The sequence below is a fragment of the Sorex fumeus genome, unplaced genomic scaffold, assembly GCF_029834395.1.
Source record: "Sorex fumeus unplaced genomic scaffold, SorFum_2.1 ptg000122l, whole genome shotgun sequence".
Lineage (NCBI taxonomy): Eukaryota > Metazoa > Chordata > Mammalia > Eulipotyphla > Soricidae > Sorex > Sorex fumeus.
The window spans coordinates 16981853-16999670 of record NW_026606179.1 but is presented as its reverse complement, the minus strand read 5'-3'; the positions used below and the strand labels follow the sequence as shown (position 1 = coordinate 16999670).

The 17818-nt window shown below is 48.8% G+C and overlaps 1 protein-coding gene across 1 annotated transcript; it reads left to right on the top strand.

Moving 5' to 3' along the window:
* The first annotated feature begins 6646 nt into the window (after positions 1-6646).
* CEACAM21 (CEA cell adhesion molecule 21) lies at positions 6647-11635 on the top strand. The gene is made up of 3 exons (XM_056135628.1): positions 6647-6710; positions 8366-8773; positions 11310-11635. The coding sequence occupies exons 1-3, from the start codon at positions 6647-6649 to the stop codon at positions 11633-11635; spliced, it is 798 nt and encodes a 265-aa protein (XP_055991603.1).
* Positions 11636-17818: the final 6183 nt, after the last annotated feature.

The following is a 17818-nucleotide window of genomic DNA, read 5'->3' as shown; positions in this document are numbered from 1 at the left end:
CAGCTGTATTATCACTCCAGTCCCCAAGACTGAATTTTAAAGGGTCAGTATAATACAAATAGTAAGGGTTTCATCACTGGAAACATTAGTCACATTGAAAGGACAGAACTTTGGATATTTGGAATAAAAAATATTACGAATTTTGGCTATTTATTTTTAAATGTTTTATTTCGATATGCCAGACACAGTAACAACAAAGTCTCCAATGGAGACGTTACTGGGCCCGCTCGAGCAAATCGACGATCAACGGGAGGGCCATCACTCTCTCACTCTCATTTTGGTAAAATGGACATAAATTTATCATTTTCATGACTTGTGAGTGTGTCGTTCAGTTGCATTATATACAAGGATGTCACCACTATGAAAGGAACGCTTTCTCCTTGAAACACTCCCGCACCCCTGGAAAGCTCCATTCTACTCATTTTGACTACTAAATGTTTATAATTAAAAACTAAAATTTTTTGGTGGTGCTGATGATCAAGTTCTGTGTTGCACACTTCAAGGCATGAGTCAACTGCTGAGTAGAGCCCTCCACACGTGACTTTGACATGGGGCCTCGGAAACCAAAAACTTGAAATTCTGGGGCCCTCATGTGTATGCGCTCTGAGTGTTTGCACCCTGGAGTCTGACTGGTGTCACAGAGCAACCTGTTTCTCAGGTCTAGCCAAGGTCACCATGCTAGGACTTCCTGCCTTTTGGAGGTTGACTTCTACTACATTGCATGCTCCCATACTTTCCCTTTCTTCATCTCTGGTCTCTCATCCAAACTCCTACTCATTCATCCACCCACCCATCATCCGCCCTTCCAACCCTTCCCTAATTCCATTCAACCATTCCTCCACCTATCCACCCACCCATTTACCCATCCATACATTCACCCATCATCCCACCCTACCTTCACCCACCATCCACCTCCCATTCATCCATCCACCCATCTATCCATCCATCCACCCATCTATCCACCCATCTATCCATCCACCCACCCATTCATCCATCCACCCACCCATTCATCCATCCATCTACCCATCCATCCACCCATTTCTCCATCCATCCGTCCACCCACCTATTCATCCATCCATCCACCCACCCATTCATCCATCCATCCACACCTACCCATTCATCTTCATTGATCCACCCACCCATTAATTCATCCGTTCATCCATCCACTCACCCATCCCATCTACCCTTCACCTACCATCCATACATCCACGCATGCAGACCGTGGGTTGTTCCTACCTTTTGAATATTGTGAAGAACATTGCTGAGAACATGGCATGGGACCAGCTTCTCCATATCCAGACTTCTTCCAAGACTTCTAGAGTGAACTTCTTCCTAAGACATGTCCCCTTGGCATTAGAGCCAAGGTGGGGGTAGCATCTGTTACTCCAGCCATAAAAAAGGTAGATCAGGGAGCAGAGAAAATAACTCAAAAACCCAGTGAGCCTGGGACTCAATCCCTGACTCCACACGGCCCCCTGAGTGGTATTGGGAATGATACCCAAGTACTTCCAGGTATGGTCCCAAATGCCCCCCAACAAAAAGAACACAGATTAGCTAGCTTTATGGACAGTATCAGAATAACCTTTTGCTTTTCTTCAGGGGTTGGGGCACATATAGCAGTGCTCAGGGGCTATTCCTGATTCTGTGCTCGGAGATCATTCCCAGCGGTGCTTGGGAGACAATATGCTGTGCCAGGATAAAAACAATGTCATCTGCATGCAAGGCAAGTGCCTTAGCCCTGTGCTATCTCTCAGGCCCAAAGCTATGCTTGCTTACCTAGAAAAGCTGCCTTCGGCAGGCACTCTGCTCAGTGCCAGTCTAAGTCCCCTCACTTTGTCTCAGGGGTTTCTCTTCCCTTTTCTGGATACCCCAAGTCCCTATACTATTCATTTGCCCAGCTGTAACCCCTTGATTTGTCCCACGTGCTTCAGGATTTACAACCATGCAGATTCTCCATATGTATTGTTTGTTTGTTTGGGGCCACACCTGGCAGTGCTCAGGGATTACTCCTGGGTCTGTACTGAAGAGTTATTCCTGATAGAGCTTGGGGGACTATATGGGGTGTTGGGGATCAAACCAAGGTTGGCCACATGCAAGGCAAACGCCCTCCCTGCTGTACTATCTCTCCAGCCCAGTTTCTCCATATGTATATCACTGGGTTAAGTCTTTGCTCCCAATGAGTCTGAGGTAAATTTTTTGACTGTGTAATAGCCAAAAGGGCAGAAGAATGAGCCCCCTGAACTCTAATATGGGTGTACAAAAATCAAAATTTTGAGTGTATGCTCTGAATGACTCTGTGCCAGGCTGTGGGGCAGATAAGAGCCCTCCCCAGCCCAAGGGTTCCAGCCCCGGCAGCCAACCTCCACTACCCAACCACCACCACGCTCCAGGCTACTTTCCGGACGGTGCAGCCGTACATTATAAGACACTTCCTACCCATTTTCCACAATTAATACACCATATCTGATGGGGTTCAGACAGTAGACAATAAATCATAGAGAAAAACATATAAATATATGCCTCTCGGAGAGCTCGGTCAACTACCAAGAGTATCCCGCCCGGAAGTCAGAGCCTGGCAAAGTCACTGTAGCATATTCGGTATGCCAAATACAGTAACAACAACAGGTCTCATTCCCCTGACCCTGAAAGAGCCTTCAATCATTGGGAAAAAACGAGTAAGAAGAGGTTGCTAAAATCTCAGGGCTGGAAGGAATAGAGACATTACTGTCGCCCACTCTAGTAATTCGAAGATCAATGGGATGATAGTGACAGTGAAAGTGACAGCTCTGAAGGAGAACTACAGGGATTGTACAGTAATTCTAGGTTTAATTGGGGGGCCTCCCCAATAGTACTCCTTTTACTTGTTTATATGTGATGGGATTTTTTTGGGGGGTACACCCAAAGATGCTCATGGGTTACTCCTGGCTCTGGACTCAGGAGTCCCTCCTGGCAGTGCTCAGGGTACCATGTGGGGTCCCAGAGATTGAACCTGGGTTGGGTGCACACAAGGCAAGCACTTTCCCTGTTGTACTATTACTCCGGCCCCTAAAGATGGTGTTTTTCAATGACAATCTAAAAAAGGCATTTACAGGACCAGAGGGACCACTTGAAGGGCTGATCTACATGTAAGAGGCCCAGGTTTGAGTCCCAGCACCATATGGTTGCCCCGGCACAGAGCTAGGGGTGGCTCCTAAGCACCACTGGGTGTGACCCCAAAACAAAACAAAACAAAACAAAACAGAACAAAAAAGGCCTAGAAAACTTCCCTTTGGGGCCAGGGAGATAGTACAGCAGGTAGGGCATTTGCCTTGCATGCAGCTGACCTGCATCTTATCTGGTCCCCCAGCACCGCCAGGAGTGATTCCTGAGTGCAGAGTCAGGAGTAACCCCTGAACGTCACTGAGTATGACCCAAAAAGCCAAAAAAAAAAAAAAAACCCACCTTCCCTTCCCTTTCCTTCCCTTTCTCACACGCAATACTCTTTCAGATGTTTGTAAAGGGATGTGACCTACAATGACTTGATCAACCATTTCCAAGAGTGACTTGCCCTGCCCCTGCCCCCTACCAAGTTGCTTGGGACACCACCAGAAGAAAATAAAGGGCACCCAGAAATCAGTGGAACAGTAGCTCCTTCAGCTCCATAACAGGCCAGTTTCTTGGGGACCAGAGAAGGCCTCCAATCCCCCCACCCCTCCCGGGATAGGCAGGAGAGAGGGAGAAGAGAGACTCGTGGGGTCTCCTGGGAACTCAGGCTCTGAGAGGGGGCCTGGGGCTTCTGTGTGAGTATGAGGGGAAAGGAGAGGGGAGCAGGAAAGGGTGGGGAGAGGGGCTCGGTCAGCGGAGGACTGAAGCTCACGGGAGAGGAAGGAAAATCTCAGGTCCCCTTCGCTATCCAGGTCATTTATCCCTGGACCCTGGAACGGGCTGAAAGGGCTGCGGTGTGTGGCATGCATGCAAGGATCCCAAGTTTGACCATGGCACCACATGCCTCCACCAGCAATGCCAGCTGTAGCCCTGGTGACCCCTGAACACTGCAGGGTGTGATCTTGGTGGCCCCAGCGCTACTGGGCACTTACTTCTGATTCTGCACTGAGGAATTACTCCTGGCAGGACTCCCGGGACCATGTAGGTGCTGAGATCGAACCCAGATCAGTCACAAGCCAGGCAAGTGCTCTACCTACTATCTCCAGTCCCTTGATCTGGGCCTCACCTTGGCACTAATCCTCTTCAGGCAGAAATAGGACCTGGTTCTCTGCTGTGTATTCCTCCCCCACCCCAGACCCCCTTTATATCTCTGTACATCTATCTTATCCTTACAGGTGCCTCACATCCATCCACCAGTCCCACTTTCGGTAAGTTCCATTGCTGTTCAGAGATTTCCTTTGGTCCCTGTGGTGCTGTCCAGACACCTTGACTATAAACCATGAGCTCACGTCAGGGTCACCCTGTCCGCACTCCCCAACCAGAGTCCAGATTTGGCTAAGGATGCTTGCCATTCCCCTCTCCCCACCAGAGTTCAGAACATCCCACCATTCAGGCAACAAAAGGACAGGGAGACATCCTCGCCTTACTGTCTTGCTGACACGCCCATTTTCTGGGTCCCTTTGCAAAAGGACCATGATACTGGATCTCTGTCCAAAAGGCTCTCACTGCTGAGCCCTAAGAACATTACGGGCAGCTAAAATTCTGAAACAGACCCCTCTATCCTACTGGATTGTCTCCTGGCATCCCTTAAGGCCCAAAAATTAGTCCCAGATAGTCAACCCGTATCCATTGAATGAAGGTACCCATTGGCCCAGAAACAGAACTTCTGAGCATCCCACATTGACCAGCCTAAACACGTACTGACAACATAACAATAAATGGGCAGAAGTCCCTTACGTCCAGGCTTTCCTTCTCCTGCGCTCCCACCCCTCTCCCCTCAAGACCCCACACACTTTCCAAGGTCTCCTTGCTCATGACACCCCTAAGACCCCTCCCAACTCTCCACCAACTCTGGAGGATGACTTGGACCTCCTGAACCCATTCTCCCTCCTCTTCCACTGACCGCTCCTCCACCCCTTACCCTGGAAGGCGCTTCTCCCAGGTCCTCGGTGTACCCCCACCGACACTTTCTTCTCATCTACCCTCACCTGAACCAACCTCTTCACTTACCCTAGCAACTGTGGGGGAGTCTCACCACAGCCAGGTCCCATGCCCCACATGCTGAAGCTGCCACCACATCCAGTTCTCTCCACTGTCACCTCCTACACTGCCTACCCGCTCTCCTCTCCTGCCATCTTCTTTGCTGCCCACCTCTAACCTCCCTCACCCTTGCTGCCCCTGCTGCTGCCTACCTCACATATATATTATTATTATTGCTTTTTTGGGTCACACCCGGTGATGCACAGGGGTTACTCCTGGCTCTGCACTCAGGAATTACTCCTGGAGGTGCTCAGGGGACTATATGGATGCTGGGAATTAAACCCAGGATGGCCGCGTGCAAGGCAAACACCCTACCCGCTGTACTATTGCTCCAGCCCCTGCCTACCTCATGTATTAAGGAATTCCACTATTGAACAGAGGTATGTGATCCCGCTTGGCATGATATTCCCATTATCCTCCACGCTAATTGCGAATGAACTGGACCGTATTTATCGGGCTGGTCAGGAACATAATGAGCAGACATGCCTCGCTGATCAGATATGCCTCTGGGTGTTGATGCTGGAAGGCAGGTCTATCAGGATGCCACAGATGCCAGCCTCTGGGAGAGCACCAATGGCGACCACTTTATCCAGTGGTCAGTCACGGGCACACATGCTGCGGCTCATATGGCTATCATGACAAGCTAAGGGAAATATCTCAGGACCCAAATGAAAATCCAGTAGTCTTTCTTACCCGTCTGACAGAGGCTCTTCAGATGTATGCTCAGCTTGACTCTGAACCCCCTGAGGGCCAGGTAGATACACACTCTCTGGTTCCCACACCTGTCAGCTGTAACCCACACTTTTCAGGGTCACAGAAGACCCCAACACAGGACAGGGTCCCCCCCACACACACATCATGGTCTTACCTGGTAGGGTCCCTGTTCCCTGTAGCTGCTATAGCATTTTAAGGCCTCCCCTGGACATGCACCACCTTTATAAAGTGTCAGAGGTCATTTCTGGCCACTGAGGGGCTAAACCAAGTGACATTAACTTTTGAGGAAACCCCGGGCTCCAGCTCTGGAGGGAAAATCCAGGAGAGGGGAGAGAGCAGCAAGGCAGGGAGCAGTGCACCCACCTGGAGATCTGGGGAAACCTGGACACAATCACCCCAGAACTGAGCCCCCCAACCAGGGTGTGTGTACATGTGTGTGCACTTATGCACTCATGTATGTGTACACAAGTGTATTGTACGTCCAATCCCAGCTGAAGAGGGAGAGGTCTCAGCCCTTTCCAGGAAGCAAAGTGCAAACAGGACAGAAGGGCTTGAAGAGGGAGAGGGGAGGAAGGAAGGAGGGGACAGAGATGGCCCTACCATGTGACCAGGCCCCTCCTCGGGAGCAGCTCAGCTCAGGAGGAGGAAGCTCCAGGGCTCACAGGTCTGTCTGTCCAGGCGATGCCTGAGTGTCTTCCTTGGGTTCCAGCTCTTCTCTCAGCCAGTGGGAGCCAGCAGCAGTGGACACATGGAGCCCCCCTCAGCCCCTGCCCACAAAGGGTGTGTGCCCTGGAAGGGGCTCCTGCTTGCAGGTGAGGGGATACCTTTCTGGGGGTGGGCAAGGGACACAAGCTGGAGTCTTCTGAGGGCACAGAACTCTGAGAGGAGACAGAGTATTCTCTTTGCACGTGGGGGAGAGCACGGGGGGTGGGGGACAGGGTGAGATTGGGAAGAGGGCCTGGGGGGACAGGTCAAAGTGCTAAAGACCATCTTTGCATGTGCTCAACCCCCAACCCTGCAGGGTCTCCAACCCTGTGCAGGAGGCACCACTGGGCACACCGGGTATGGCCCGAACAACAGAACAAAACAGTGTCGGGGTGGGGGCTTGGCATGGGAATTCTCATGCTGTGACAGGAGGGGCAGGAAAACCTCAGCTGTCCGGAGGATGAGACGCGTCTTGGTCAGTCTCTGCAGATAAGTCGGAACTGAGGCCTCAAATCCTGTCCTCATGCACCGTGTCAGGACTTGGGGAGCCAGGCGGTGGACCTGGGAGCCCCATCACTCAGCACAGGGCTGGAGCTGTCCCACGGGCCCTGTCCTCACGGGCGCACCACAAGGAATCTAGAAGGTGCAGTTAGGGACGGACAAGGTTCAGGGGGGCACAGCAGGGATGGGTCCACTGTGAAGTGGGGGCTCAGGGCAGGAGGAGGAGGCATCTCCCCAGGGCCGAGTGAGCAGGGTCTGGGACAGGAAGGAAGGAAGGAGGCGACACCTGGGAAGGAGAAGATGCCAGAGAACAAAAAGTAATGATGGTTTCTGTAAGGTCCAGTAGTGAGTCATTGAGAGGAAAGCAGATGAATAGAAATCAGCAAGAGTTTATTAAGAGCTCCCAAGCAAGGGGTCAGAGTAATATTACAGCAGGTAGGGCGTTTGCCTTGCACACGGCCAACCCAAGTTCAATCCCCAGCATCTCATATGCTTGGGGCACTGGAGGTTTACAGGTCTCCATTGGGCCTGCAGAGTCACGCTGAGGGCAAAAGCTGCGTAAGATTTACAGGGTTGATACAAAATCAGAGATGGTGGAGCCAAGAAGTGGGCGCTATTTTAGTTGGTTAGTTTTCTTGGGCCATTGATGGTTATCAGATCCTGTTTTACCGGATGCGGTGCACCCATTTGTGACAATTCCAGAAACTCAGTCCCCTGTGAAGTTTTCCAGTTATAGCGCTGGTGTTGTGCCACGTCACCACCCACCTTATCCTCCAGCCCAACTTTACAGTCTCAAAAAAAAAAAAAAGAGTTGCTCAGCGTCAGAATGAGAATATAGCAAATATAGCAGTTACGGCACTTGCCTTGCACACCAATCCCCAGAACCCCATACAACCCCCCCCCACTAAGCACAGAGCCAGAAGTAAGCCACAACAACTGCCAGGTATGGAAAAAAAAATAAAAAAAGATCCTGCTGCTGAACCAAACCTACAGGACTTAAGATTTGCTGTCTCCCAGACACCCCATTTTTTTCAAATAGTGGAAGGATGAAGAGGTGAGTGAATTGAGCCACCCCAGTGGTTCTGGGGTCAGGTATCCCTCCTGGTGGTGCCAGGGATCAAACTGGGTCAACCACTTGCAAGGCAATGCCTTAATCCTTATAGTATCTTTCAGCCCTTCAGAACATACTTTTCTAATGTTTAATCTAAATAATGTCTAATGTAATCTAAAGATCTAATACTCTGACTTTCTCTGATTCCAGCCACACTCTTACCTTTCTGGAGCCTGCCTGGCACTGCCAATGTCACTGATAGTGCCACTGCCAATACTACTGCCAATGCCATTGCCTGGGGCATTACTGTGAAATTGGTACCGCCCACTGTTATGGAAGGGAAGAACGCTCTCCTGCTTGCCTCTGGGCTGCCAGGAAATGTTTCACGTTTAGACTGGTACAAAGGAAAAGTCCTATCTATGAACACCATTGCAACGTTGAGAAGATATCCAGAAACTATTACTGAGGGACCTGCATACAGTGGCCGAGAGACCCTGTACTCCAATGGCTCCCTGATGCTCCGGAACCTCGCCAAGGACGACATGGGAATCTACCGCTTGCAAGTCATCACAGCCAGCACTGATATCTTATATGGAGAGCAAGAGCTCCATGTGTACCGTGAGTGACCCCTCTCTGACTTCAGGGGAGGTGGGCAAGGGGACGAATCCACTTCAGGGTTGCCCTTTCCCACACAGAGTCCCCCCACCCCCACCCCCATTGGAGTATTTGAGCATTTGAGCAGGACACATGCAAAAGGAAAGAAAGACACACAGCATTTCTTCCTGGAGTTGGGCCTGCAGGCTTCCCTGTTAGGGAGAAGGGCCTGCCTAGGGGAGTCACCCAGCAGAGAGGTCAGTCTTGGTCCAGTCACTGCACCCAAGAACCCAACCCTGAGAGAGACACTGCGGGGCTCACTCAGATACTGGCCTAAGTGCAGCCCTCGATTCCCACAGAGGATCAGTATGGGAGGTCCTCAACCGGGCTCCCTGACTTTGTGGCCCTGGAGAGCCTATCCAGAGTTGGGGTGGCGTCCTGGGACGACTGATGGGTAGCAAAGGTTCCTGTGGGTCCTGAGCTGCTCTCAGCCAAGGCTCAGCCCAGGGCCACACTGACTGAGGCCAGGTCACATCTGATATCAGGTGGTCCAATACCTATGTGCTTGGGCCAGTACTCCGAGGGAAGGAGCCTCCACTACTGGCAGTGCTCAGGAGACCATATGACATGCCGGGGATCATATCTGGGTCAGCCACGTGCAAAGCAAGTGCCCTACCCACTATACTATCTCTCTAGCCCCATCCATCACTCTCTTGACTATGTCTCTTTTTTTTTTCCTTTTTGGGTCATACCCAGCAATGCTCAGGGGTTACTCCTGGCTCTGCACTCAGGAATTACTCCTGGCAGTGCTTGGGGGACCATATGGGATGCTGGGGATCAAACTCGGGTCAGCTGCATGCAAGGCAGACGCCCTACCCGCTGACTATCACTCCAGCCCCTTGACTATGACTGTGTCTTTTAATGTGCAGAAGAAAATGGAAATAGTTTGATGTAACCAATTTACCTTCTATTTCCATTGCTATCTATATTTTTGTGTCATGTCTCAAATATCATTGACAAATCCAATTTCAAGTAGCTCTTTTTTTGGGGGGGGGGGTTGAATTTGGTTTTTGGGCCATAGCTGGAAGTGCTGAGTTCCTCGTGACTCTGCACTCAGGGAATCACTTCTTGCAGGCTCAGGGGACTAGGGAGAATGAGCAAAATAAAACCCAGGTTGGCTGCAAGTAAGGCAAGCGCCTGACCTGCTGTACTTTTTCTTGAGCCCTTTCAAATCTGTCCTTCCTCTAAGCTTTCTTCTTGGTATTCCGAGTTTGACTCATATTGCATGCTCCTTTTATGTTGACTTGATAGGATAGGAAAGGGTGTCACATCCCTGGTTTGCATATGAATGACCAGTTTTCCCAGCACCACTTATTGAATAGGTTATTTCCTTATTAATGACGCTGGGAACCTTGTTGTAAATCGAAGAATCATGTAAGTAGGGGTTTATTTATGCCATTTCTGTCTGTTCCATTGGTCTCTTTAGAACCACATTATTTCCAACATGATAACTTTGCAGTTTTGAAACTAGGTTACTTCAACTTGTCCTTTTACAGGATTATTTTGGATATCTGTCCTCCTTTGACATTCTCTACATATATAGAAGTTGCTATTTCTGCAAAGCAACTTGCTAGCATTTGATAGGAATTGCAATAAGTCTGTGGATCTCTGTAGAAATATTATTTAGCAATATGAAATCTTTCCATTTATGAACATAGGCTGTGTACCCACCTATTTCTGTCTTCATTAATATTTCTTTCAGCTTGTTTTATAGATCTGCATGTATAAGTCCTTTTCCTCATTGTCTAAGTTTGTTCCTCTAGTTTACGTTTTTTCTTTTTGGGTCACACAGGGAGATGTACAGGGGTTACTACTGGCTCTGCACTCAGGAATTACTCCTGGCAGTGCTCAGAGCACCATATGGGATGCTGGGAATTGAACCCAGATCGGCCATGTGTAAGGCAAATGCCCTACCTGCTGTACTATCGCTCCAGCCCCTAGTTTACTTTTTTTTGACATTATAACATATGTTTTTTAAATTTCCTGATTATTGCTAGTATATAGTGACGTGGGCTGGAGCGATAGCACAGCGGGTAGGGCATTTGCTTTGCAAGTGGCTGACCCGGGTTCGATTCCTCCGTCCCTCTCAGAGAGCCCAGCAAGCTACCAAGAATATCCCGCCCGCATAGCAGAGCCTGGCAAGCTACCCATGGCATATTCAGTGTGTCAAAAACAGTAACAAGTCTCACAATGGAGATGTTACTGGTGCCCACTCAAGCAAATTGATGAACAATGGAGGACAGTGCTACATATAATGACACAACTGATATTTTATGTGAATTCTGTATCTAGTGAAATTTTTTAATTCATTCATTGTAACACTTTATGGCTTCCTTAGGGTTTCCTGTGTTCATACCATCTGCAAAGATACCCAGTTGTACTTATCATTCCAATTTAGATGCATTTTAGCTCTTTTGTTTTGTTTTGGGGCCACATCTGGCTGTAGAGATTGTTCCTGGTCCTAGCCACTCTCATCTCTCCCTGCTCTCTTTCTCCACAGACCCAGTGGCAGAGCCCCTTATCCAAGCCACCCACACCACAGCGACAGAAGGTGCCACCCTTGTGTTTCTGACCTGCTTGGTGAAAGACACTGGGGTCTTCATCCAGTGGTTCCTCAATGACAAGATTCTGCAGCCCTCAGGGAGCAGGAAGCTGTCTGCAGACAACATGACCCTCACAGTCCAGCCTGTGTCCAGGGCCGATGAGGGGGCGTATCGGTGTGAGGTCTCCAATCCTGTCAGTTCTTCAAAAAGTGCCCCCCAGATACTGCAGATGAAACCCTCCCCTTCACCTCCCCACCCGGTTAATCTCACAGGTGGTGGGTGAAGAGCCCAAATTGCAGCTGCTGTAGCGCCTATGGAGCCACGTGAAGGGGCAGCATGATTAAATTAATCTCATCTCAGGTCTGAGAAGCCAGCTGTCTGACCCAAGATGAGATTTCATCCTCCTGATGTTTCCTCATGTATCAAATGGGAAAAAAATAGCTGGATCTTAGGTCATTATTGTTGATGTTTATTGGGGGATTCATGAAATTAAATGCCTACTCTGAGAAAAACGCAGGATTCTGGTTACTTATCCCTTCCTTCTTTGTTGTTGCTGTGATAGCTGGATAGTGGTGCTCACACACTGGGTGACAGTGCCCACTGGAGGTGGTACACTTGTGATGCTGAGGGTCACAACAGCAAGATCAGGATCCATGTGGTGCTGTGGGCCATTCCTGAGATCAAACTATGTGTGCACGAATGCCAGGAATTCTTAGCCTCAGACACATCCCCAGTCCCTGTATTCTTTCCCTTTCTTTTATTTGGTGCGGGGGCATCCTCCAAGCAATGCTCAAGAGGTCCAGGGTCCCCCAGGGCAATTATTAGCCAATCACGCCATCAGTTCTACACATGCACACAGGGGTTTGATACTGCTCTAGCTCTGCAGTGCTGAAGATAACAGGCCACCCCGGTGGACGGGGAGGGGAGAGGGCCAAGGATGCACCCGGTGACACTCAGGGATCATGTGATATTGTGAATCACACCTTTGTCGGTTACTTGCTAGGCATGTGCCCTAACCTCTGTACTGTCTCCCAACCCCTTTTAAGTTTACATTGTTGATTCAAACTGAAAGGCAGAATTTGGGAAAATGTTATTCAGAGATTCAAGAAGATAATACATAGGCCTAGAGCATATACGCTCTTTTTTTTTTATTTATTGAATCACCATGGGAAAGGTTACAAAGCTTTCAGGTTTAGGTCTCAGTCATGCAAATATCAAACACATTTCCCTTTACCAATACTTATTTTTTACCATGAAGAACCCCAATAAAACCCCACCCCCCACCCCTCCCAGTCCCTGTGGGGCAGATGAATTCTAGTTAACACTCTATCTGCTTTGATTAGATTCATTGTTTCAATAAAAGATTCACCACTATTATTTAGAGTTTACCCCTCCCCCAAATCAGACATGTTGAAAAAGCATTGTGAAGTGATTTGCTTTCTACAGCTGGGTTCAAGAATTAAATGTTGGTTTTGGATTTCTGCTATTTTACTTATTGACCCTGGAAGTATTTCTACTGAAAGTCAGATAGTTAAGAAATTGGTTTCTGTGCTCTGGAGTCGTGGCCGTGCTGGAGAGCCACTAGTGGGGGGCAACTGGTGGCCTCGGTAGGGCGTGAAGGGCAGACCGAAACGTCCCCCTTCCCATGAGGTTTTAGTCGCCCCCACACTCCCGGCTCATACCTGCTGTCCACAAGTCTCCCATGTGGCCGCCATCTTTCTTTCCAGAGAAGAGAAGGCAACTGGGGCAACACCCTTTCCCCTCTGGACAGACCTGATGGCCTGGATTAACGCATAGTCCGTTCACTTTTCTGCTCCAAGCTGCCGGGTTCTGCATTAAGTCCTTGTGCTTCTGGGGCCGTGGCCATGCTGGAGAGCCGCTCGTGGGGGGCAACTGGTGACCTCAGTAGGGCCTGAAGGACGGACTGGGACGCCCCCCTTCCCATGAGGTTTTAGTCGCCTCCACACCCCCGGCTCATACCTGCTGTCCACAAGGCTCCCATGTGGCCGCCATCTTTCTTTCCAGAGGGAGGAGGGCAGAAGGGACCAACACCCTTTCCCCTCCGGGCAGACATGATGGCCTGGATTAATGCATAGTCCGTTCACTTTTCTGCTCCAAGCTGCTGGGTTCTGCATTAAGTCCTTGTGTTTCTGGGGCTGTGGCCATGCTGGAGAGCCGCTCGTGGGGGGCAACTGGTGACCTCGGTAGGGCATGAAGGGCGGACCGAAATGCCCCCTTCCCATGAGGTTTTAGTCGCCCCCACTCCCCCGGCTCATACCTGCTGTCCACAAGGCTCCCATGCGGCCGCCATCTTTCTTTCCAGAGAGGAGAAGGCGACTGGGGCAACACCCTTTCTCTTCCAGGCAGACATGATGGCCTGGATTAATGCATAGTCCGTTCACTTTTCTGCTCCAAGCTGCTGGGTTCTGCATTAAGTCCTTGTGTTTCTGGGGCTGTGGCCGTGCTCCAAACTTAACTATGATTTTCAGAGAGAAACGTTGGGTGGTTTACTTCCCATGGATCACTTTGTATATAGAGAGATGTCGCGCAGCCGCATAAGCGGCCACGCGGTTTTGAGGAAAAGTCCTAGTTCCCGCATACTCGAGCTGTGCTTGTAGAGGCTTCTGGTTACCGGGGTTCCATCTGGGGGAGGTGGGATGCGGTACCTACCCCATCTGGGACTTCCCGATGATCTCGGCTCTTTTTGGAACCTGTTTTTTTTTTTTCCTTCGGGATCTGTGGATCCCGCCCTCCATGTTGTCCTTCTCTTCGGCTGAATCATATACGCTCTTTTTAAATTTTATTTATTGTTTTTGTTTGGGGGTGCTCAGGGCTTACTTCTGGCTCTGCACTCAGGAATCACTCTTGGCAGTGCTCAGAGAACCATATGTGATGCTAGAGATGGTACCTGGATCAGCCACTTTCAAGGCAAGTACTCTCCCCACTGTAGGGCATATACTTTCATGTGTTGGGCCCCTAGTTCTATGCTGAGACCCTTTAATCAACTCAAGAACCACTTGCTCTGATGATCCCTGAGAACTACTCAAACAGAACAGTAAACTGCCAGGCCTGTCTAGAATTGCTGGTCACCAAAAGCACTCTTTTGGGAGGCACCCCAAAGTTTTAATCACTCCCCAATTCTGACCTCTTGGACTATTTCCAGATTTTATGTTCAGATCTACTTTCTACAGAGTGGGGAAGACATCTTCTCCTCCCTTATAGGGATGGAAGGGTCAGATGAAGCCAGTGTGAAATTCTATGGTGCCCAGCACATGTGACCCACAAAAACCATCAACTAATATCATTATTTTTGTGAGATGGGGATTTGGGCCACTCCTGGCAATGCTGAGGGACTACTCCTGGCTCTGTACTCTGAGCACTGCTGGATGTAGCCCAAAAACAAAAAAACAAGAATAAAATGGGTGGGTTGAAGAGATAGTACAGTGGGTAAGACACTTGCTTTACACACAACTGACCTAGATTAAATCCCTGGCACCACATATGATCCCCTAAACCCCACCAGGAGTGATCCTGAGCACAGAACCAGTAGTAAACTTTGAGCACCCAACGGTTATGGTTCCAAAACCAAAAAATAATAATACAAGCATAAAATGGTAGGACTATAGGTTGTTAGAAGCACTTTAGACAACATTATGAACTTTCCTTAAAAAAGCTGAATATAGGGGAGTAAAGTATGTAGCTCAGTAGCAGACACATTCCAGGTATGTAGCTCTGCAGTAACACACATGTCCTGCATTCAAAAGAAGATGAGGAGGAAAAGAGAAGGAAAAAGTGGAGGAGGGGGAGGAGAAGCTGTGGCAGCACCTAAATACAAAAACTGGGAGATAGTTTAAAGGGGTAAAGTGCATGTCTTGCATGCAAAAGGCTCAGACTTGTTGCCTGGCATTGTATGGTCCTCTGAGCACTGCCAAAGTAATGTCAGCTGGGGAAGATCCTATACAAAAATAATGACAAAGCTACCATATGATCCAGCAACCCCACTTCTGAGTATCTATCCGAAGAATACAAAAATAAACACAAGAGGACCGGAGCGAAAGTACAGCGAGTTGAGTGTTTGCCTTGCATGTGTCCTACCTGGTTCAATCTCCAGCATTTCATATGGTCCCCGGAACACCATCAGGAATAATTCCTGAGTACAGATCCAAGAGTAACCCTGGGGGCATTGTTATGTGAGTCCCCCAAACTAATAACTAAATAATAAATACACACAAGTTGTGTCTACCACAATGCATTATGCATTGTCGATAATAGCTAAAATAAAATTTGGATGCTCCTGAAGTGCCCTTCCATATGGGATTGATAAAGAAATTGTGGTACACTTATACAATAGACTACTACTCAGTTATTTTTTCACTGTATCACTGTCATCCTGTTGTTCACCGATTTCCTCGAGCAGGCACCAGTAACGTCTCCTTCGTCCTAGCCCTGAGATTTTAGAAAGTGCCACATTCAAGGCTCTTTCAGGGTCAGGAGAATGAGACCCATCATTGCTACTGGTTTTTGGCATATTGAATATGCCACGGGGAGTTTGCTAGACTCTACCATGTGGGCAGGATACTTTTGGTAGCCTGCCAGGATCTCCAGAGTAAGAACTAGATAATAAGATGTCACGCTTCCGGGAGCTGGGTTTTATAGTCTCTGGGTCTTGGCTGTTGATGGGATTACATGGGCGCCGGGGGCAGTTGGTGGGTGTAATGCCTACATACTGGAAGATGGGGGATCTGGGTGGAGGAGGCCCAGTCCCAATCCGAGCAGGCTTAGAGATCTACACCCCGGGTCCCGCACACCTTGGTTCCTCTGCCAGTTCCTTCATGCATGAGGCTTGTCCGAACATGTGGAGAGTGGTCTTAAGCATGGCTATGGCTGGAACCGGAGGTCTTCAGTTGGCAACAGTATACTTAATTTTCTATATTTTTAAAATTCCTTGGGGGATTGTATTTATTTACTATTTTGTAATACGGGGAGTAGAACATGGGGCCTCACACATGTAAGGAAAGAGCTCTATCGTGGAGCACCTCTCTGGCTTTTTGGTTTTTGTTGCCCTGTGTGTGTCTGCGTGTGTGTGTTTTGTGTGTTTTAACCCATAGTTATTTAGAAAGATGTTGTTCAAGGACAGAGATATATACAGGAGGTAAACATTTGCTCTACATGCAGCTAACCTTGGCTCAGTTCCCAAGAACTGCATGTGCTCTGCAGAGCACATGGTTTCCTGAGAACAACTGGGAGTGATCCCTGAGCACAGAGCCAGGAGAAAAACTGAGCAACACTGGGTGTGACTCCCAAACAAAGTTATTTGTTTTCACATTTTTTTTAGAATCTGAAGAGAATACAGTGTGTAGAGGCGCTTGCCTTGCATGTAGTTTACCTAGGCTTGTTCCCTAGTACCACATTTGGTTCCCTAAGCACTGAGCACTGTTGGGTATGCCTAAAACACACACCCCCCCAAAAAATTAAAAATACCATACAAAGTGAAGACAGAACCTGGAAGATAGTTCCAAGTGATGGTGTCACATGTTTTGTGTATGCAGGAAGCCTGGGTTCAGTCCTCAGCTTGGATACCACATAGTACCCCACCAAGCCCGATATGCCTATTGTCTGTCATCTACAAGTTGTTCACTCGAATCATCCTGAATAGGATTAGCAGAATACTAGATGAAGGACAACCATGAGAGCAAGCCGGGTTCCGCAAAGGATTCAGCACCATTGACCATATCCACATGATAACCAAGCTTATCGAGGTTTCTCAGGAGTTCAAGATGCCGCTCTGTCTAACGTTCATTGATTTAAAGAAGGCCTTTGATTTTGTTGAGAAGGAAGCGGTCATTGAAGCCCTAGTCAATCAGGGCATTAAAACTCAATACATCAGGATCCTCCGTGAGCTATATTACAGATTCACTACCAGGATCTCACCATTCTACAAAGAAGTAATCATTGATGTCAAGAGAGGGGTTCGGCAGGGTGATACCATTTCACCAAAACTCTTCAGTGCCACCCTCGAGAACATCATGCGACAACTGGAATGGGAAGGAATGGGAGTGAAGATAGATGGTCGGCAACTACACCACCTCCGCTTTGCTGATGACATTGCTTTAATAACACCAAACATTAGCCAAGCAGCACAAATGCTGGCCGACTTCAACTGTGAGTGTGGAAAGGCCAGACTACAGCTGAATCTTACGAAGACAATATTTATGAGAAACAGTCTCATTCCTGACACTCCATTTGCTCTCAACGGAATGACCATCTCCGAATGCAACAGTTATGTGTACCTAGGTCGAGAAGTCAACATGACAAATGACCTGGCACCCAATCTGCGCAGGAGGAAGAGAGCGGCTTGGAACGCCTTCAAGAGCGTCGAAGAAATAGCTAAGAGGATGAAGAACCTCCGGCTCCGGGCACATCTCTTTGATTCCACTGTTCTTCCTGCATCAACATATGCCTCAGA

Coding starts and splice junctions, on each gene's coding strand:
- CEACAM21 (XM_056135628.1), top strand. CDS start 6,647: ATGGAGCCCCCCTCAGCCCCTGCCCACAAAGGGTGTGTGCCCTGGAAG. Junction 6,711..8,365: donor GAAGGGGCTCCTGCTTGCAG/GTGAGGGGATAC, acceptor CTCTGATTCCAG/CCACACTCTTACCTTTCTGG. Junction 8,774..11,309: donor GCAAGAGCTCCATGTGTACC/GTGAGTGACCCC, acceptor CTTTCTCCACAG/ACCCAGTGGCAGAGCCCCTT.